Raw genomic sequence first — 19091 nt, 5'->3', positions numbered from 1 at the left:
TCAGCGTCCCACATCTCGCGTAAGATGTTCAGACGAGTTGAGAACAGAAGCATCTGTAAAGATAAAGTGTGGCAAAACGAGCTGTGGAACATGCTGCGTGTATTGCAAAAGAAATCAGACAAGAAGATCCTCCCCGTGCTCCTCCAGCTTTATTGATAGTTTAAAATTACATTTCTATTTTCTAGGACTTCAGTTGCACTTTCCTTCCGACTTAAAAACTGAGTACAAGCAAATGGTATTTATACAGTAGTCTAAGTGATATTGTACAAAAATAACATTTTTGATTTTCTGTGAAAACATTTTTCATTCCCAAATAACTCCTAATTCTGCCGTTCTGACAACTGTTGATGTTAAGTTTTGCCAAGGTAAAAAAAAAATAATTCCAAAGCCATTTTAAAAGGAAAAGTCTGCCTTGGACTACCGTGTTACTTAAATTGTAAACAGATTTCTATAAAAGAGCATGTTCCTTTTAACAACTCCAAAATTTTTATATCTTAGTAATATAACATGTAGTTTGTTATCGCCCACTTAGCTGCTGTAGGGCTGAAATGCATCATGTTATGAACTGTTTCCATGTCATACTCTCTTGGCCAACTCATATCCCACTAAAACAAACCAAAATGACCATACATGGAAGTTTGGTTTCCATTTACTCCCTTCTTCTATCTCATTTTACTGAGATACACTTCCACAAGCTCAGAGGTCCTATAGATTCCCATATGTTTAGTCCCGTTTATTCATCATCTCTGGTCACCAGTGGCTTGGAAAGGGGGGTTCTTTAACAAAGCATTATACATAACACCGCTACCAAACTAAAACATTTTTTGTATTGAATGCAGAAAGATATTTTTTTCACCCCTTTCTTTGTATTACATGTCGAGAGGCTCACTGGCCTGGGACTAGCCTCTGTTAGCCAACCTTTGGCCAGTGAAGAGGATTCAGAGAAAATAATACAACCAACCATCAATCTGAAAAAAGGAGGGGCAACAGAGGGCACTGATTATGCGGTGGCTTCAATGGTGCACTCTTTTGCCAGGTGGCCTGCCTTTCCGCAGTTGTAGCAGTTAGTCTCGCTTGCTTTACTGCAGTGTACAGCAACGTGACCAATCTCACCACACCTGAAAAAGAAAGAATGTGGCGAGTGTGATAAAAGCAGACTGTAAAATTAACACAGAAGTATACCTAAAGATTAGAATTGGAGGGCTTCAAAATAGTAGAAATTTGGTCAAACTGTAGCACCAGGCTTGCTTCTCCAAACAGAACCATATTTACCTGTAACATTTCACCTTATCGCACAGCTTCTGGATGTGGCCAAACCCACCGCAGGAGTAGCACTTCTGCTCATTGGCGTGATCGCAGTCACGGGCCATGTGACCAGCTTTCCCGCAAGTGTAGCAGAGCTGCTCTCTCTCCTTTTTGGGCTCCTTGCAGTCCCGGGAAATGTGACCACTCCTGTGGCAGTTGTAGCACGCTGATCGGGGGGGAAAAAAACGATTAAAAAAAAAAAAAAAAAACATTTCTGGGAAAGATTGGTACCAAGTAAAACTGAAGAAAAACAATTGGAATTCACACCATCCTCAGTTTGGTCACAGTCCCTGGCCATGTGTCCTTGGTCTCCACACCGATAACAGAACAGCTCTGTAATGACACAGATAGATAAGCAAAGCAGAAAACTACAAGAATCAACCTTTTCCTTTCATTTTCACCCATGCCTTCTATAACTAAATCCAGTTTATATTGGGTGTGGCAAGAATAGTATAGTACCCTTGCCTCGTCCTCGTCCCCTGCCACGGCCACGCGAACCACTGGCATTAGGGCAGTGCTTGACCCAATGTCCAGAGCGGCCACATCCAAAGCACTCACTGTTGCTGCTCATCTCCATTACCTTCAAGAAAAAACAAAACAGAAATTAGTTAACACATCGTTTCATGTACTCAATGATCCTTATGAACACTGACTTTCAGTTGTTTTTCAGTTGTTCGCTTTAGCTTTTGTGTCAATTTCAACAAAGACCCCCTTTCGCCCCCTTGGAGAATGTGGCTATCATCTTTGGCACTCTCCAAACTTCCAGTTTTGATGTGACCATAAAGTCCAACTTAAGTCTAACCTCTGAGAGGTACATGTATGGACATTGTAGATGAAAGAAATGCCTTTTACTGGTGCTAAATTTGGATACCAGTTTGTGTTACATTCTATAGATGACAGTTTAAGTTTAGAATGAAGTTTAAATGTGAAATCTGCACATTAATCTAAGTCCATCTCTATGTGCAGACCACTATTTCACATTTATATTATCAAAAAAATCTTGCAATTTAATTGATGAAACAATTTAAGGCTAAACAAAAAAAATTCTGCCATAAATACCTAACATCAAAAAGTACATGAATATAACAAAAATAATAATGATTTTCAAGGGTGGACAAAGTAGGCTAACTCTTATTGTCTCATGTTTGAAATTGCTTATGCCAGTGTCAAACAACTTTACCACACAACTGAAACACAGTTACTACAGGAGTCATTCTAGTATAATGACTACGGGGTGGGGTCTAATCTAAAATCAAACAATAGTTTTTGCTTTTTTCTTCTTCCAAGCTCTAGTCTATCATAACTGACCACCAGACTACACTGAACTACTAAGCTAACTTACAAGGCTTCCTCAGCGAGATCATGCTGTAATTGCCCTAGGTCAAACTTCTGTTTGCTGATAGTGCTGAAGATATTCAAATCAGGAAGAATGTGAGTTAATTAGTAATCAATTCTCGCGTATTACCCACCCAAAAGAAGACCTGGGGACACAAAATGACTCAGATAGATTTTATTGACTTTGCATACAGTGAAACGTGTTTCCTTTTTTGCTTTACTGTCCATCCAAGTGTCCGTCCCACTTCAACTTTCGTCACTAAACGCCTTCTAAAATTTCGTATAACGTTTATCTACGGGCCACATGGGGACACCCAAAGCGCCTCGATTTGATGGAGAAAGCCGTGATGAAGTAATCCTCGTTAAAACAATCAATTTAATGCCACCCACTGCTGACTGCTACGTAAATAACCACGAAAGCATGCTTACTTAGAAAGCTAGCTTCAGAGGCCAGCATGTCGCATCGTTGATTTGTTGATTTAACGCCTTCAAAGATACCAGCAAACTCGAGGTACAAACAATAGCACGATATCCCGAGTCGTTTAAAAAAAACAACTGTATGTCTGTTAAATGTACATATCTGACTACATGTTTCAGAAATATTTTGCGTTTCCAAAACAGAAATCAAATACCAAAGGTTGAAGCTACGCTAACACGGGCCTAGTCACGTTGATTTTTCTGCGTACTCGCGAGACACCAATGCTGCTGGCTAGTACATGCTAGCACACCACCACACGACCACGATCAAGAAGCACGGTTCAGTCGACGATCAGTCCTCTTTCCCCATATAGAAAAGTGTCTCACCCACCGTTACAGCTATACATTTTCACAATACATTGTTTTCGCGGGCATTTGAGTAAATTTACCATAAGTATAAAATTTCCCGCGCAGGGAGCAAACACCAAAGTCGTTGTGACGAGCTAGCATTAGCGGGCCTGACCAAGATCCCGACGCTCCGTTAATGAGTCTAAACTAAACCAGTGCGTATTTAAAAAATAAAGAAAATTCGTTTAAACGCTCAAGTAACGGTTAACATCAATCTTAACATGCCTTAGTTTCAAAGTTAAAAGATATACAACGTAAATTGATGAAAGTATTTTAATGTCGTTTTATCGCTTACCTTGATGGCTACCTAGCTATGTCAGTGTTTACGCCTCCTTCTTTGCGCTACATGCGGTGCGAGCAGGAGTTCCTGAATTGTCATTCAACGTATCCATTAAAAGCTCGCACAGTCATTGGTCGACTACTCTGCGAGCGGCCAATCAGACATGAGAGGCTCTGGACACCGCCTCTGCGAATCAGCCAATCGTGGCTTTAGAACGGTCCCTTTTCCCTTAATCGACTGACCTTATTTTTCCCCCCTCTTCATGTTCAACATTTAAAAGCATCTTATTAAAACAAACGCTAGAGAATGTTATAGTCTTCGCTTTACCTGCACTACACTCCTCACACAAGAGGACAACACAGCGCTTTTATTAACTATTAATAATACGTTCTTCAAAAATTAACCACATGTGAGAGTCACAGCATGGATACAGTAGGCTTGCCCATACAAAATACTCACAGTTCTTCACATTTAATCTGGAAACTGAAAAGGTTTCTACGTGACAGTTTTTATTTATCATCTTTCTTCATTTTACTGAGGTTAATTTGCCTATAGGACTGAGCAAGTTAAAAACTGGTTGGTCTGCATGTCCCCATAGGCCACATCTAAGTAAAAAATCATAACAAGTACAGCCTTTGATCTCACAATATTTAATAAAAATGTTGGCTGTACATGTATGCCCCTATCATAGAGACTTGAGCAGTTTGATTTAAGACAACTTAAATTAGCTGAGAAAGATTTCAGAAGCAGCTTTGTTTACAAAATTAATACAATAAGCAATTTAGACATTTATCTTGTTAATCCAGTCAGTTGAAAATGTTTAAATGTGTTTGGCATAAATTGGCAAAGACTGGAGTATCGTTGTCATAATCTCTGACAGAGCAATCAAGCAACACTGGATTTATCTGAAATTATTTTGCGTTATTAGGTCAATTAAGAGAATAGCCAGGTGAATAATAAATATGTTAAAAATGTTACATTACACTAATGTTTTTCCTCTTATTAAGCATATCTGAATTTACTGTTTATAGGCAAACTGCCGTGTTTGTGAGTGCCCAAAGTTAAGAAATGAACATTAACATGTATTTCTGAAAACTTGTAAGGATCTGGGATATGAATGTTATTGTCAATAAACCTGTAACACTGATTATGATAAAGAGTACAAGGGTATGTGTTTCAAGCTGGTGATTTCTCATTTGCACAACCCCAGCTCTTTAAAAACTCCTACTGTGAGCATCACATTTTGAATACAGGATAACTGATAGAGAGACAATCTGTGGGAGCTGCAAGCATCTCAGCTAACTGGTCTGAGTGCTGTGCCAAATCAATAAGTGGGAAATGCATTCATTTCAGTCTTAAGGTGGCTTTGGTTGTTTTCCTTCAGGGTGGCAATTTCTCTCCTTTCTAGTCTTAATTTTGCAGCTCAAAATGTTTACTGGCGATCTGGCAAAATATAACCACCTGTAAAGCATATTTCTGCACATATTAAGAGAATTTTAATATATCTCACTGACTGATAAACTGTGCTCCTATTGTATGTGGAGTGGGGTACCTTAAAATGATCCACAATGACAAAGCCCTGCCCTCATCTTCACAGAAACAGTATTCGGTGTTTCTGTTACTTGTTTGGTTGAATATCTGTCATTTTCAGAAAAGAAGACCTAGTTGGAAAGTTACATATGAGAACTGAAAGTAGAGTTTCCTGTTGAACTGGATTATGGATGGTAGGTTTTTGATTTTGTTGTTTGACTAAAATAATCTGCTAGTGCTATATGAAAACAACACGAGGATGCTTAATCAACCACTGATTGGAACGTGGTGTTTTATTTTCAGATGGTGTCAACTATAGCTTGCTCAAAAGACCTTATGAACCATCTGTGATTAGGACACCTCAGGGGACCCAGACCTGGAAGCAACAGAGATGGTGAACACATGGTGAGTGTGATAATGTATTAGTTTGGGTAGGATGAAGTGGCGGTGTTCGATGATTTAAAAAAAACAACAGCTGGGATGTTTGAAAAGCATATAAAAATCTAACAGAAATAAAACAATGACGCATTTCTGTGCTGCACATTATAAGTGAGATTTGTTTTTTGTATTGATTACATTTTTTAATAGCTGCAGCCTGCATGGCATACCACAAGACTTCATTGTCCTTTTTGCCACATAAGTATAAGAATTTTAGCATTAAGAGGTGAAAAGGCTATAAAATTATGTCCAGGTCTACAAAATTGCACTGCTCTAAAGTCTCCAGATGATGGTGCCCTTGGAGAGGATTACTCCTTCACACCAAACCGGTAGTGGGCCTTTTCGCTTGCTTTTCAAAAGATACTTTTGCGACTACTTTAAAATAATAATAATAATAATAATTTCAATGCATGTTAAATTTTCATGCGCAGTACCATTTGAGGAAAAGAAAAAACATGTTTTTGCAAGTATGAGCTCTCAGCACGATAGTATGAGGGTGGCGTAAGCTGCACAATATGGCTACAAAGTATCTTATATGTAATGTTATTGCGAACCCAGTAAATTCAGATGTAATCATACTCACTCTTTTATGAGCACAAAAAACCACAATACCAGTAAAGTGGGAGGGCTTAGTTTGTGCTATAGTTGCGCAGTGTGAATGATGCTTGCAACTCTTGATATGACTGCAAGGTCCTGTTTCAATCAGTGGCGTCAGCCGGACGCACGACACCAACTTAAACTGCTTCACCTTCTTCTCCCGAACAACGTAAACATTGAGCTGCAAAGCGAAGCACTGCGGACCTACTTTTTGTGGGGGGAGGTTTTAATTTGAAAGTGCTTCGCTGGATTTGAAGAATATCCCTCGTCGTGTCACTTTGAGGGTCCGACGGACAGACGGATTTTTTCGCTTTTACCACGAATTGGAGATTAAAAAAAAAGAAGAGGAAGAAAAAAAGTTTTCTTCTCTTATTTTGGGTGGTTCGAAAAGGAGACCCGCCTATGACCTTACCCTCTTACATTAATGCAACATTTACCGGATACAGGGTTATTTGATACAGTGTCTGGATCTTTACCGACTTGGAATTATTCCTCTTTTCTTTGAATGCGTTGCAAATATGATGATGTCACCGAGGCCACTTTTTCCTGAAGTTATGGCGGAGCACAACTTTTTTAACTTCTCTTGGTGAGCATATACAGGCTACTGGCCCCTAGCATTGCTACTCTTTGACTCATGTTTGAAGTGCTAACTCTTTAGTTAAAACCGCTTCACCACGACTCGCATTACCAAAGAAATGAATCGTTTGAGCAAGAGAAAATTGAATGGAGGGCGAACGGAGCCGTGCAGTGAAGTTTGACGATATAGTCCGCGTTTGACGGCCTTCAGGCAATTCCATAGTTATAACTGGATCAACCAGGCCTTATAAAACACGTAACTTCTAATAGTTGCTGTAGCAGAACAAAGCACTCACGCACTTCGGTTATAGCCGTACCTTCTTGTCTTTTTCAGCAGCACGTTTTTATTTATTTGGACAAAGTTCAAAACTCAAAAGTAAAGTGATCCCCTCAACCTAACACCTACAAATAATGCTAACCTGCTGAGATTGCTCTCACCTACATTTGCGACTTTGGATACTTGTCACAGGATCTTATGTGGATGCACCACTGATGTGGGCTTGTGTTGCTTAGACTGACTTGCTATGAAGAACAGATCAAAGCTGATGGGAGTAAAATCTTAATTATTCTAGATTTGGCAAACATGCTTTCTCTTGAGGCTCTTTCCTGGATGGGTGACAGCACTTGTTTTGGACACAGTTCCAGCAGCATGGTGGGGAAGGTGGCCCAGCCACAGTTCTGCAAGTTCCTGCTTTTCTGTACTTCTGAAAAAAACAAAAACAAACCTGTGTATCTGCTATGACAGCTAACCAGTGCTAACAGGGCTTTGTTTAAGTGACACCACAGAAAATTAGGGCATACCTACTAAATGTGATGACCTGTGTAAAGCGCTATAGTTTATATTGAAAACAGCACAAGGGGAGTGGGGGGGCAGTAACCTATTTGTTTGTGGTGGGTACATACACCTTGAGTTGTAAGGAGTCCCAGTTGACATGAAAACTACCCTTTTTTATTTGTTTCAATTCATCCTGTGTTGAAATAATTGTGAACCTTGTCTGTGAGTAACTGTGACTGACCCCTGTTAGAGATTTTGTTGGTTTTAATATAGTATAGTTAGTCTACATTTCTTTTACAAGATGGCAAGAGTACTAAATCATACATTTAAACCAAAATGTGGTTTTCTGTAACTCAAATAACCACTAATTTGATGCTAACCGAAAGATTCCTTTTACGTTTCCTGTCACACTTTAAGGCATCCTGCTTAGATACCCTTCATATCAGCATTGGGCCCAATCTTGCTATAATCTAAGAAGTCTGCACTCTTTGAGGTTATATTTAGTGATTGCAGCAAAAAAGTTGTCATTGCATTAACCAGTTATGTCTTTGTTGTGGTACCTTTGCATTCTGTGTCACCATTTCATTCAGTTGTAGATGGCATGCATACAAGTCAACTGTGCTTGTCTCTATTAAAAAAAAAACTAAACAAAAAAAAACAACCTTAAACTGCATGGCTGAATGTTTGAGTTTCAGTACAAGCAGGTTAATACTCAGTTCTGTCAGAAAGATAAATGGTCAGGTGCAGCTGATGTCTTTCATGTTCTTTAATTTGCAGGCTTTTCTACTGTCTTCTTAATCTTTTATTTATTCATCTTGTTTATTTTTTTACATTTCAGACTATTGTAAGCACTTGGCTTTACTAATGGCGCACCCTCAGGGAGTGTGGAAGAGCCTGAGCAACGGTTTTGGAATGAAGGACTCTCCGTTTGAGGGCCCCTGCCTTTCTCCGACCATAGTCCAGGGCTATCCCTGCCAGCGTCGCTCCTCAGATGACAGCAAGATGCCCGACTCAAAGGCTAGCAGCACTATCCGTGTCTACCTCCCGAACCAGCAACGCACTGTGGTGAGTTGATTTCTATTAACGGTGACATACCTGGTGCTTCAGAAAATTTCACCATCATAACTGCAAATAGCAACAGTTCAAAAGTATTGTACTGGTATAAAACTACTCATGGCAATATGGAACATCACAAAAAAATAACTGATTTCTCTTTTGGGGGTATTTTTTGTCATCTCAGGTAAACGTGCGACCAGGTATGACTCTTTACCACTGCCTGATTAAAGCACTGAGGGTGCGGGGCCTGCAGCCTCAGTGCTGCGCTGTCTTCAGGCTGAATTCAGGACAGGGGAGGTGAGCTCAGGACTGCTGTCGATTTTCAAAGCACGGGTAATGAGAATCAGAGCTAAGTGTAGCTGCTTTTTTAGATATCTCATTCCCTTTGTTTTCCCTCCCTCAGTAGAAAATCACGGATGGATTGGAATACCGATTCCACTTCACTAATTGGGGAAGAGCTGCAGGTGGAGGTTTTAGATCACGTCCCCTTGACAACGCATAATTTTGTGAGTACCCAAAAGCACTCAAAAGTATCCTCAGCTCTCAAGAGAGTGTCACTGTTAAAGAAACAAATGAATATTTATCCCTGTCTGTTTCAGGTTCGCAAAACATATCTGAAACTAGCGTTCTGCGATATTTGCCAGAAGTTCCTTCTGAATGGTTTCCGTTGCCAAACATGTGGCTACAAATTCCATGAGCATTGTAGCACCAAAGTGCCCACAATGTGTGTGGACTGGATCAATATCAGGCAACTCTTGTAAGTATATGAAAGCGTGTAAACAACTTGTCCGTATTTTTGTATGTTACATCATAAGTAATAGCTTTTGGAATTGTAACTATATATATATATATATATATATATATATATATATATGAGGTAGGATTTAACATGCAGACAGGATAATAAACAAAAAAAGGTTTTATTGATGCTACAGTTTTTACATGTAGGCCTAAGCTCATATACACAGTTTTGCATGTTTGTGCTCAGTTACTTGCATTTTGCATGCAGGCTGTGGGTAATCTTTTTGAGATCTTTATCAATGACACTGAATAGATGAGCTATTTCCCCTTACAACCACTGTCCTGTGTAGCTGTCAGCTTTTACTTGATTAAACACTGGTGTGTTTGCACGAACACTTTGTTTCTGTCAGATTGTGTCAAACGCCCGGCGAGTGCAATGCCCCGTCTGTGCCACCGCCTTCGTCCCGGCGTATGAGAGAGTCTTTAACGCGGCTTCCAAGGTGAGTCTCGGTATAATTTGCACTCTTAGCGTTATTTTCAAATAAAACTCAAATTGTTAATGTATCTACCCTTTTCTGAAAAAGCCTAAAACAACTTCATTTTTAAAAGGCTTCTCTGAAATGTTTTAATATATTTTACACCCTTAAAAACAATGACACGACAATGACAGAACGAAACATTAAAAAACAAAACAGCAGTCGAAACCCTGTGTTGATTTTGGCTGATACCTGCATGTTACCACCTGCAGATCACTTGGATAGTTTCAGTCTATTAGCAGCATGTGTATCATGTCACTAGCATGCATTTGTATCAAAGTGCGTGCATGTGTGTGTGAGAGAGAGATAAACAAAATGGGGTTTCAATTATGTAAACAGCTTCATGGAACTAGCAGAAGAAAGCAGAAACCACAGGGAACTTTTAAGTTCATAAGGTGTAAAGGCTCTGATCATGAATACATATGTGCTGTTTGAAGGGGTTTTTTTTGTTTTGTTTTTTGTTTGCTTTTGTCCAGCGTTTGTTTTGGGGGTTTTTCCCTATCAGGCATTGTTTGATGTTGTAGGGAGAGCTAATAGTGCAGGCTGCTACTTGCAACTAGATGAGAAATATAGAAAGAAAGTACTTCAATAATTATTAAGATGTTAATATTGTATGCATGCGTGTTTGGGAGAGTGATGCTGTTGGATGGCTATACTGTTATTTCTACCAGAACCGTAATCTTAATTACATTAAATCTTGTTTTTGAATGACGTCCTTGGCTTTATGAGGGCTTAACCAGTCCAAGGGCTGAAGGAGCCCGGTGTGAAAAGAATCTGTTGTTTCAGTAGCTCTTAAAATGGCTAAAAAGTGCTCTGAGCTGCCAAATTAGCACTTACAAAGTATCAAGTTGTTCCATGTAGAGCACTCCCCAGTGCTCTTTTGAAACATAGTGGGATATTGCCAAAAAGGGGATTGTGCTCAAAGAGTGCTCTCCATGTTTGTGGGTGTGATATAATATGATCTCTGTTTATATACGTCATTGAGCTGGGGTCCTGCTGTCCCAATTTTAACCAGCAGCTACAATACATTACAACTGGTTCGGTAACAGTGGGGTGTACCAAGAGGCTTGGATAAATTAAAAAAAGGAAGCTTTCATTCATGCAAAATTGTGATCATAAATTTGTGGATATTTGAACTTGGGTTCAAATGATTTGTTTTTCCTGTAAGTGAACATCTTAAGTGAGTTATGTTTTTTAGATGTTAGTGAGCTTTGTTCTCTTCAGCTGAGCCAACGCTGATCTTGGCAAATATCAAGGACAAAATGCCTCTGAATTTCAAGTTTGCCAAAAATGGCATGAGAAGATGGCTACAATGCAATTGGCTAACAACTACTTCCCTGTAATGTTTTTTTTTTCTTTCTTTCTTTTTAATTTCCCTTTGTTTTGTTGTTGTGGTTACAGTATGGTATATTGTATATGACTTTGTTTGTTGGGCATCTGTTGTTGGCAAAAAATGTGAGTTGGGAAAGGGAATGGAAGAAAAATGACAGAAATGAAACCAGAAAGGCTCTAGACTAACTATAACCACACCCAAGCTTGGCCCAAATTTTAAAGAAGTTACAGAATTCAGTTTGTGTTTCTTTTAAATGTCAGTGGTTTGTGCCATCTGAAGCACTGACATTTAAAACCACCTGATTCTTAATATTTAAAATCTTGTTCTCCCTCACAGCTCAGCCTACCGTTATTCCACCCCTCATGCCTTCAACTACGCACCACCCACTGGTGGCGGTCTCTCCCAGAGGCAGCGCTCCACTTCTACACCAAATGTCCACATGGTTAGCACTACTCTGCCTGTAGACAGCAGCGTGATCGAGGTAACTACACACCAAATGGGCCCCTTGGGTGCTCCTGTAGGTTCAGGCTGTCACTCCTAAAATATCTTGTGCTTGCAAGTGTTCTTGGCCTCCATTCCAATGATCTTTGAGTTGCTTTTCTTTTTCCTACTTATCTACCTGAGTGTTAGCTAAGCCACTCAGAAGGGCTTGGTCTGTTTTTCAGCCCGATAGCATCCTGTTTTAACAAATTTTATTATCTGTGACAATTGACTTCCCCCTGGTTCGTTCTAGCTTCTGCTTTATTGCAGCTGCTGTTCTTGCATAATCGGCTCAATCATTTTGAATGCTTTGTAGATCTTTTCCCCAGTTTCTGTCCAGGTAAAACCTGGAAATCCATTTTGTCTTTGTTCTTTCCTCACTTTCCTTTGCTCTGTCCCTTTGCCTCCTGTCTCTTCACTGGCCTGTTGTATTGTACCCTTCTGGGGAGTAGCTAGACTGCCTGAATACCTCCCCCAGCTCCTGGTGCCATAGATTCTGGCTGAAGAGGAAAGTAGGTATTGTGCACTTCTCCCAGTCTTTTGTTGAGGCCTCACCTGAGAGTCCAGAAAAGGTTAGAAAGCAGAGTGTCTGTGTGCAGTCTCAATGGCATGCCTTGCAAGCAGGCTATCTGCATTCACATCTCTTAGATGTACTGTCAAACCATGAGTGACAGCACAGCACAAGGCCTGGTGTTTGCACAAGCTAACAAAACTTTGCTTGTGGTTTTCTTTTTTTCTTTGTCTCTTTAGGATGCAATGCGTGATCATGACTCGGGTAAGTCTGCATTTCATTAGCTTCATGTCATGTACTTTTGTGTCTTCTTCCTCACTTCAGTTTCCTATTTTGTTGTGCAAAACAAAAAGTTCACAAATTATTTTGACTAACTGAATATCTCGCGATCTCCTGCTCCCTCTAGTGTTTTGTTGATATGCTCACTGAGCATTAACTACCATCATGCGTGAAAAGAGTAGGGATGGGAATTGATAAGATTTTCACAATTACGATTCCATTTTTGATTCTGTTTAACAATTCGATTCTTTATATCGATTCTCCTATCGATTCTTATTTTTTTTTAAAAAGGAGAACACACAGGTCGATTAACTTAGAACTTTGTTTTATGTCTTCTCTTTGAACAAGATAGAAATTTAGGAGTAGCATGGCCTTACAAACCCAACAGTGAGATATTAAGAGATCCACAGCCTTTGATGGGGTGTCACGGGTCCACAGGGGAAAAAAAATGTGAATGTAAAATATTAATAAAATAAATATTCTTCTGTAGCAATAACAAAGTATAACATAAATTATTCTGTAACAATTACACAAGAATATCCAGTAATGTCCCTGCCTACAATTAAACACATTCACTTACTGAAAATCGGGGCATCTGCTGTGGCAAATGGGTGCAAGGCTTTGACCACAAACTTAGTCACTGCTCGGTGACATTCGTCTATCCAGGCCTGAAAGGAGACGCTACCGGTAGACTGCAGCGAGAACTGCCAGCATCTGAGCCAGCCAGACTCTGTCACTCTCATCGTGGTCATCTAAATGCACAGTAAAGGCAGGTTTTGTAATAAGGCCGATCGCGCTAACATAATATGCACTGTTAGTTGATTATTTACCTGCCATGTTAACGGGAGAGGACGTGCAAACATTACCGCCGCTGCTGGGTTGAGATTCACGAGTCTGGAGCGGAATTAAAAACACGAGATTCATTTAAAGTTATCGTGTGTTTTGTGAGCAAATGCTTTTGCATATTTGTAGTGTTTCCTCCCTTTAATGAAATATCTACTTTGCAAGTATTGCAAGTTGCCCTGTTGTCATCCGTATAACCAAACTTTTGAGCGTTTGTGCCGCTTAGGTGCCATGTTTCCTGTCAGGTAAATGACGCTACGCAACGTGGTGACGTCATTCGAGGCGACTGGAATCGATAAGGGAATCGTTTGCAAAAATGGCAAACGATTCCAATTAATTGAAACAGTGGGAACCGGTTCTCAACAAGAACTGGTTTTCGATTCCCATCCCTATAAAAGAGTGAACTTGATGAGATGCCTATATAACACATAACCTGGATCCATATCATTCACTAAGTCTTCTATGCTTAATTCCTATATACTCTTTTGCTTTGTATTCCTGAAGCGGGGAGTTCACCCAACCAGAGTCCTACAGGCTGGACCCAATCCCAATCCAAAACCCCTGCACCTGCCCAGCGAGAGAGGGCCCCATCCCTCAACACTCAGGACAAAATTAAAATAGTAAGCTTTGTTTTTTTTTTTGTCTTGTATATTTAATGATATCAGACAGTTTGGTGCACTCTTGATTTCCCCTTCAGAATGAAACCTTATGATTAAGGTGTATTTCTGCTTTGTATGACATCAGTTGCATCTTTTTGATTCCTGTTTACTCAGAGGCCTCGGGATAAGCGTGACTCCAGTTACTACTGGGAGATTGAGGCCAGCGAGGTTTATCTGCACTCCCGCATTGGTTCCGGCTCCTTCGGAACTGTATTCAAAGGAAAATGGCATGGTAGGAATGAGCTGCAGATGCTACGCACCATCACGTGTATCACTTCCCAGAGTTTCCTGACAGAAAAAATAAACAATAAGCAGAGTGAATGCAGAATTGCTGGTCATACGAGTTTTGTGGATTTCATTATTATTTTTGCTGTAGGTGATGTAGCAGTAAAGATTTTAAAGGTGACAGACCCTACACCAGAGCAGTTCCAGGCATTCAGAAATGAAGTGGCAGTCCTCAGGTGAGAGTGCATAAAAATGTTTTTCTTACCAGCATTAAGATTTTCAGGTGTTTTTAATATTTTATATTTTTGACTTCTTATTGAGTCATCTACATTTCAAATGTTTTTCTGATCTTTGATATGGTGATTTCCTCTTCTTTTCTGCATCTGGTCACAGGAAAACACGACATGTCAACATCCTGTTGTTCATGGGTTATATGACTAAGGACAACCTGGCCATTGTGACACAGTGGTGTGAGGGTAGCAGCCTCTACAAGCACATACATGTCCTGGAGACAAATTTCAAGATGATCCAGCTCATAGATATTGCCAGGCAGACTGCTCAGGGCATGGAGTAAGTTGTACAGAATCTCACTTCTTTCTTAAAATCAAATCAACAATAACTGGGATATAATTATTTTTTTCTTCATTTTCAGCTATCTTCATGCAAAGAACATCATTCACCGAGACATGAAATCAAACAGTATCCTTTCTATTGGTTTTTCAGTGTCTGTTAATGGGGAAAAAACCCCCCAAAAAAACAAAAACGTATCCACCTGGTGTACAGGATGTGTTTTTCCTCAGTGTAATTCCTTGACTGTTGTGCAGACATTTTCTTGCATGAAGGGCTAACAGTAAAAATTGGCGACTTTGGTCTTGCTACGGTGAAAGCAAGGTGGAGTGGCTCACATCAGGTCGAGCAGCCTTCTGGATCCATTCTTTGGATGGTTAGTAACACCATATGGTGCTGATCCAAAGTTACATTTTTTAATTATCATCTAATGATGCAATTATCATCTTCTTTTTAAAAAAATTATCATAGATTATATAAAGCATTGGAACAAGCTGGGACTGTCAGTCATTGAGGAATAAGATTATTTTAACTATGTTAAAGTTTGAAAGTTCATCCCTAAGAACTTAATTCCGCTGTAGCCACAAGTGGGCTATATTAAGGGACTTGATGAGTTGTGATTAGATAGTAGCATTAAACCAACTATTCATCTATTTAAAAAAACCTGACTTGGTTTCTTTTTCTATGTTTACAGGCTCCTGAGGTTATCCGGATGGAGGATAATAATCCTTACAGCTTCCAGTCTGATGTCTATTCCTATGGAATTGTTCTCTTTGAGCTCATGACGGGAGAGCTCCCATACTCCCAGATAGGAAATAGAGATCAGGTAAAGATGTTTAAATGTATTACACTAATGGTTTAAGAGTATATCACTGCATCTTTGATGACATTAAAGAACTTAAGTCTCTTTTGTCATGCAAATAAAAGTCACTTGGCTAGAACATTGATTTTGTTAGACATAGTGTTAACTTAAGGGTTCCAGTGCTGTATGCCTGCAATCAGACACATGTCTAAGCTGTAGCTCTCTGCAAACCTAGGCTAGAAGGTGGTGGAAAGACACTGTGTCACTGTCTGAAGGGGGTTGTGGAGCTGGCCCAAGGCCCACTGTGGAACAGAGGCGAGCGCCATGGAGCCACTGGCCTAATTTTAGACCCCGTAACACAACCCTGTATGTGTGTGAGAAAAGGGGAGCATGGGTGTGCATATGTGCATGTTTAGGTGTTTTTGTCCTCTCGTAGACCATGAGTCCTGCCCTGGGTCATATGTGGCGTCTTACTGAATTTACTTCACTGTGTTTGTATTCAGATTCAATTAAAACCTTTGCACAGTGCACCCGTAAATCTTGTGATCCACTATTCTTTTCTGTTCTCCTTGATACTGTAGCATGACTTTGAACTGTGCTGATCTGGCAGGCACATAGAGTACGTGTCATCCTTTATCTCTGCAGCATCGCGCACTCATGCCATATCTTTATCTGCAAGATGGACTGATCAAGCACTGATCAGTCGTCCACTACAGATGTACTGGCTTTAAAATACTTTAAAATGTGATTGCTGTTCTACTCGGTCTGCTATTTCTGACTTTCCCGTTAGATTATCTTCATGGTGGGAAGAGGCTATCTATCTCCAGACCTCAGCAAGCTCTATAAAAACTGCCCCAAAGCCATGAAAAGGTTGGTGGCTGACTGCACCAAGAAGTCCAAGGATGAGAGGCCACTCTTTCCACAGGTGAGCTACTCTCATGGCAGTTGTAGATCATCAAGCTCAATTGTTAGCGTTTTGTTTAACCCTGTTTAAATCTCTCTCTTTTTTAAAAAATTTAGATCTTGTCCTCCATTGAGCTTCTCCAGCATGCCCTCCCTAAGATAAACCGCAGTGCCTCAGAACCGTCCCTGCACAGAGCCACTCACACTGAGGATATTAATGCCTGTACTCTGACCAGAGTGCCTGTTTTTTAGAGGCTCAGACAGCACTACCCTTCCTCCTCGGCTTCCGCTCACCCACCTCCTCTGCCTCATCGACTTATATGAATTAGCTCAAACATTCAGTATTCCCAAATTCTCCATAAAGATGCTAATGTAGCTCGACAGATACATATCCAGTCATACAAGACATAAATTACATACATACATGCTAATCAGTAAATTGTGTAAGAAAAAGAGGAGAGAGGGAAGTGCATCTGCAACTACGGAAGGGATTGATTAGTGTTGGATTGCATTTGGATGTACACATGAAGAGGATGGCATAAGATACGTCAAGGTGATGTCTTGGTTATCACCATATATATTTTAAATGTATGCCAGGGCTTCATGCTGGCATTGGATTTGGTATAACTTGTAAATAAATGCACGCACACCTACCTAAGACAACCATGAATGGACATTGAAGAAAGCTCAAGACAGATGTTTCTCTCAGTTTGGGCTCTGTGATGTGAAGCCTGTTCTCCTACCAGAATGTTCTGTTCTCTGATGAAAAGGACTTTTTAAGCTTACCTGCCTTAAGAGGAAATGAAGCCTGGATTAAGATCCTGCACAACTTCACCTCCTCCTGTTATCACAAAGCAGTTGGATGTAGTCCATTTAGTTGCACAGTAGTAGTTGATTTATGTTTTTATTTTTTTGCGTTGTCTTAAATGATAATGGAGTAGACGTGGGGGGATTTTTGTCTTTGTGTTGTTGTTGACTTCTTTTAATTGTCTTTATTTTTTGGGGTCCTTTTGGATGAATTATAGTCTGTCAGACAGCTGGCATATGTGATGTTGGATACATGCACATTCTTCAAAGCAAAAACAATGGATATGTTTCAGCAGTCTGCACAAAGGTGTCATACCTCTGAGTAAACCGATACCCACACGTCTTTATCACTTCTTACATTGTTAGGTTATGATGAGCTGGACATTAGGCAGTTGTCTTAAATATTTAAAATTCTTTGGAAACTAATTTGTATTTGGTTACCATGTCACTTTCAGGCAGTTAAATGTTTTATTGTGAACTTGGTGAGAAAGTTGTTTATTTGATATTTTAATAAAAATTAAGTTAAATTCCTTTGCCAAAATAGACTATATGGATCGTCTTTGTAACTCATATGGACATGTAGGTAGTTCTGTGAGATTTTGGACCGTAACATATTTTATTAATTGTTTTTTGCCTCCACGGTGGGTTTTTCAATCACTCATATGTGATAGAAGTATAGACTTTCAGCTTTAATACAGAAATTTGTATTAGCTGTTGAAGAATTAGTAATTTTTATATACAATCCTCTACTTAAGTGAATGGACAGTTGACTGTTTCACCTGTTACTTCAATATTCCTTGACAAGTTAAGCTGATAGAAGATTATTTCAACTTGTATTTATATACTGTTCATTAGAGCACAAAATATGCCAGTGAAAGAGGCCATCATTAAACTGAAAAACCAAAATAAATCACAAAACATTTGTAGGAATCTGGTACAATCTTTACAAGAAGAAATGCACAGGCCAGTTCAGAAATTTCAAAAGGCCTGAAAAACCACAGACAACAAAGTGATTGCAGAATTTTATATTTTATAAAGAAAGACCACAATATGTAACCAAGTGAAAAATACTCTTGAGGCAGATGTGTCATTGTCAAAGTCAATTAAGAGATGGCTTCATGAATGTAAATAGAAACTGTTGAAAACAGTTTAAACTAGTTGCTCTGAAGAACTGGAAAGAGAGTTTAAACTTTGCCAGAAAACCTCTAAGAGCCTCCACAGCTCTGGAAAAAAAATCTTTGGCTAGATGAAACTACCAGATTCATTTGTACCAGAATTTTAGGAAAAGAAGTGTGGACGAGAAAAATATCTACCACATTATCTGTCAAACATGGTGGAAGCAGTCTTCAAGGATGGGCATATAAGGCTGCCGATGAAACTGGTTCATCAGTGTTTATTGATGATGTGTACAGGGTTACACACCCTGCTCAGATTCAGCCAAATGCTGCAATGCAAAGCTAATTGGGGGGAACTTTGCACTGAAAATGGATAAAGACCAAAGCAAACTGTAAAAGAAACTTGAGTGTTTCAAGCCTGAGAAATGTTATGTTCTTCAAGGGGCCAGAGCATGGTTTTCAGTTACTGAAGACAAAACAAAAGGCAGAGACACAAACAAGCAGCAACAGAAACCAGCTGGAGTGATGCTTATGGGTTCTAGACTTCAGGCATTCATTGAGTGAATTTTCATG

General features: G+C 39.7%; 2 protein-coding genes across 5 annotated transcripts; one reads left to right on the top strand and one right to left on the bottom strand.

Annotated features, from left to right (window-relative positions):
• Positions 1 to 132: 132 nt before the first annotated feature.
• Positions 133 to 3899, bottom strand: cnbpa (CCHC-type zinc finger, nucleic acid binding protein a). 2 transcript variants are annotated; one of them, XM_080899927.1, is made up of 5 exons: positions 3761 to 3899; positions 1771 to 1885; positions 1573 to 1638; positions 1273 to 1471; positions 133 to 1118 (listed from the first exon to the last, which is right to left on the bottom strand). In XM_080899927.1, exons 2-5 carry the CDS (start codon positions 1880 to 1882, stop codon positions 1001 to 1003), a joined length of 495 nt encoding a protein of 164 aa, XP_080756053.1. In that variant the 5' UTR covers positions 1883 to 1885; positions 3761 to 3899; the 3' UTR covers positions 133 to 1000. The 2 variants fall into 2 exon arrangements, with proteins under 2 accessions (XP_080756053.1, XP_080756052.1); XM_080899926.1 differs by having other exon boundaries at positions 1765 to 1885; positions 3761 to 3898.
• A 2485-nt stretch (positions 3900 to 6384) lies between these two features.
• raf1a (Raf-1 proto-oncogene, serine/threonine kinase a) lies at positions 6385 to 17930 on the top strand (the record flags this gene model as incomplete). 3 transcript variants are annotated; one of them, XM_080899924.1, is made up of 18 exons in its annotated part: positions 6385 to 6896; positions 8500 to 8726; positions 8902 to 9014; positions 9121 to 9223; positions 9317 to 9474; positions 9869 to 9958; positions 11664 to 11808; positions 12260 to 12379; positions 12558 to 12582; positions 13945 to 14060; positions 14214 to 14331; positions 14476 to 14560; positions 14718 to 14894; positions 14977 to 15023; positions 15149 to 15267; positions 15586 to 15717; positions 16484 to 16618; positions 16714 to 17930. In XM_080899924.1, exons 2-18 carry the CDS (start codon positions 8526 to 8528, stop codon positions 16846 to 16848), a joined length of 2019 nt encoding a protein of 672 aa, XP_080756050.1. In that variant the 5' UTR covers positions 6385 to 6896; positions 8500 to 8525. The 3 variants fall into 3 exon arrangements, with proteins under 3 accessions (XP_080756050.1, XP_080756051.1, XP_080756049.1); XM_080899925.1 differs by lacking the exon at positions 12260 to 12379 and having other exon boundaries at positions 6387 to 6896; positions 9124 to 9223; positions 16714 to 16848; XM_080899923.1 differs by lacking the exon at positions 12260 to 12379 and having other exon boundaries at positions 6389 to 6896.
• Positions 17931 to 19091: the final 1161 nt, after the last annotated feature.

This window comes from Rhamphochromis sp. 'chilingali', assembly GCF_963969265.1.
Source record: "Rhamphochromis sp. 'chilingali' genome assembly, chromosome: 12".
Taxonomy (NCBI): domain Eukaryota; kingdom Metazoa; phylum Chordata; class Actinopteri; order Cichliformes; family Cichlidae; genus Rhamphochromis; species Rhamphochromis sp. 'chilingali'.
This window is presented reverse-complemented; position numbering and strand designations above follow the sequence as displayed.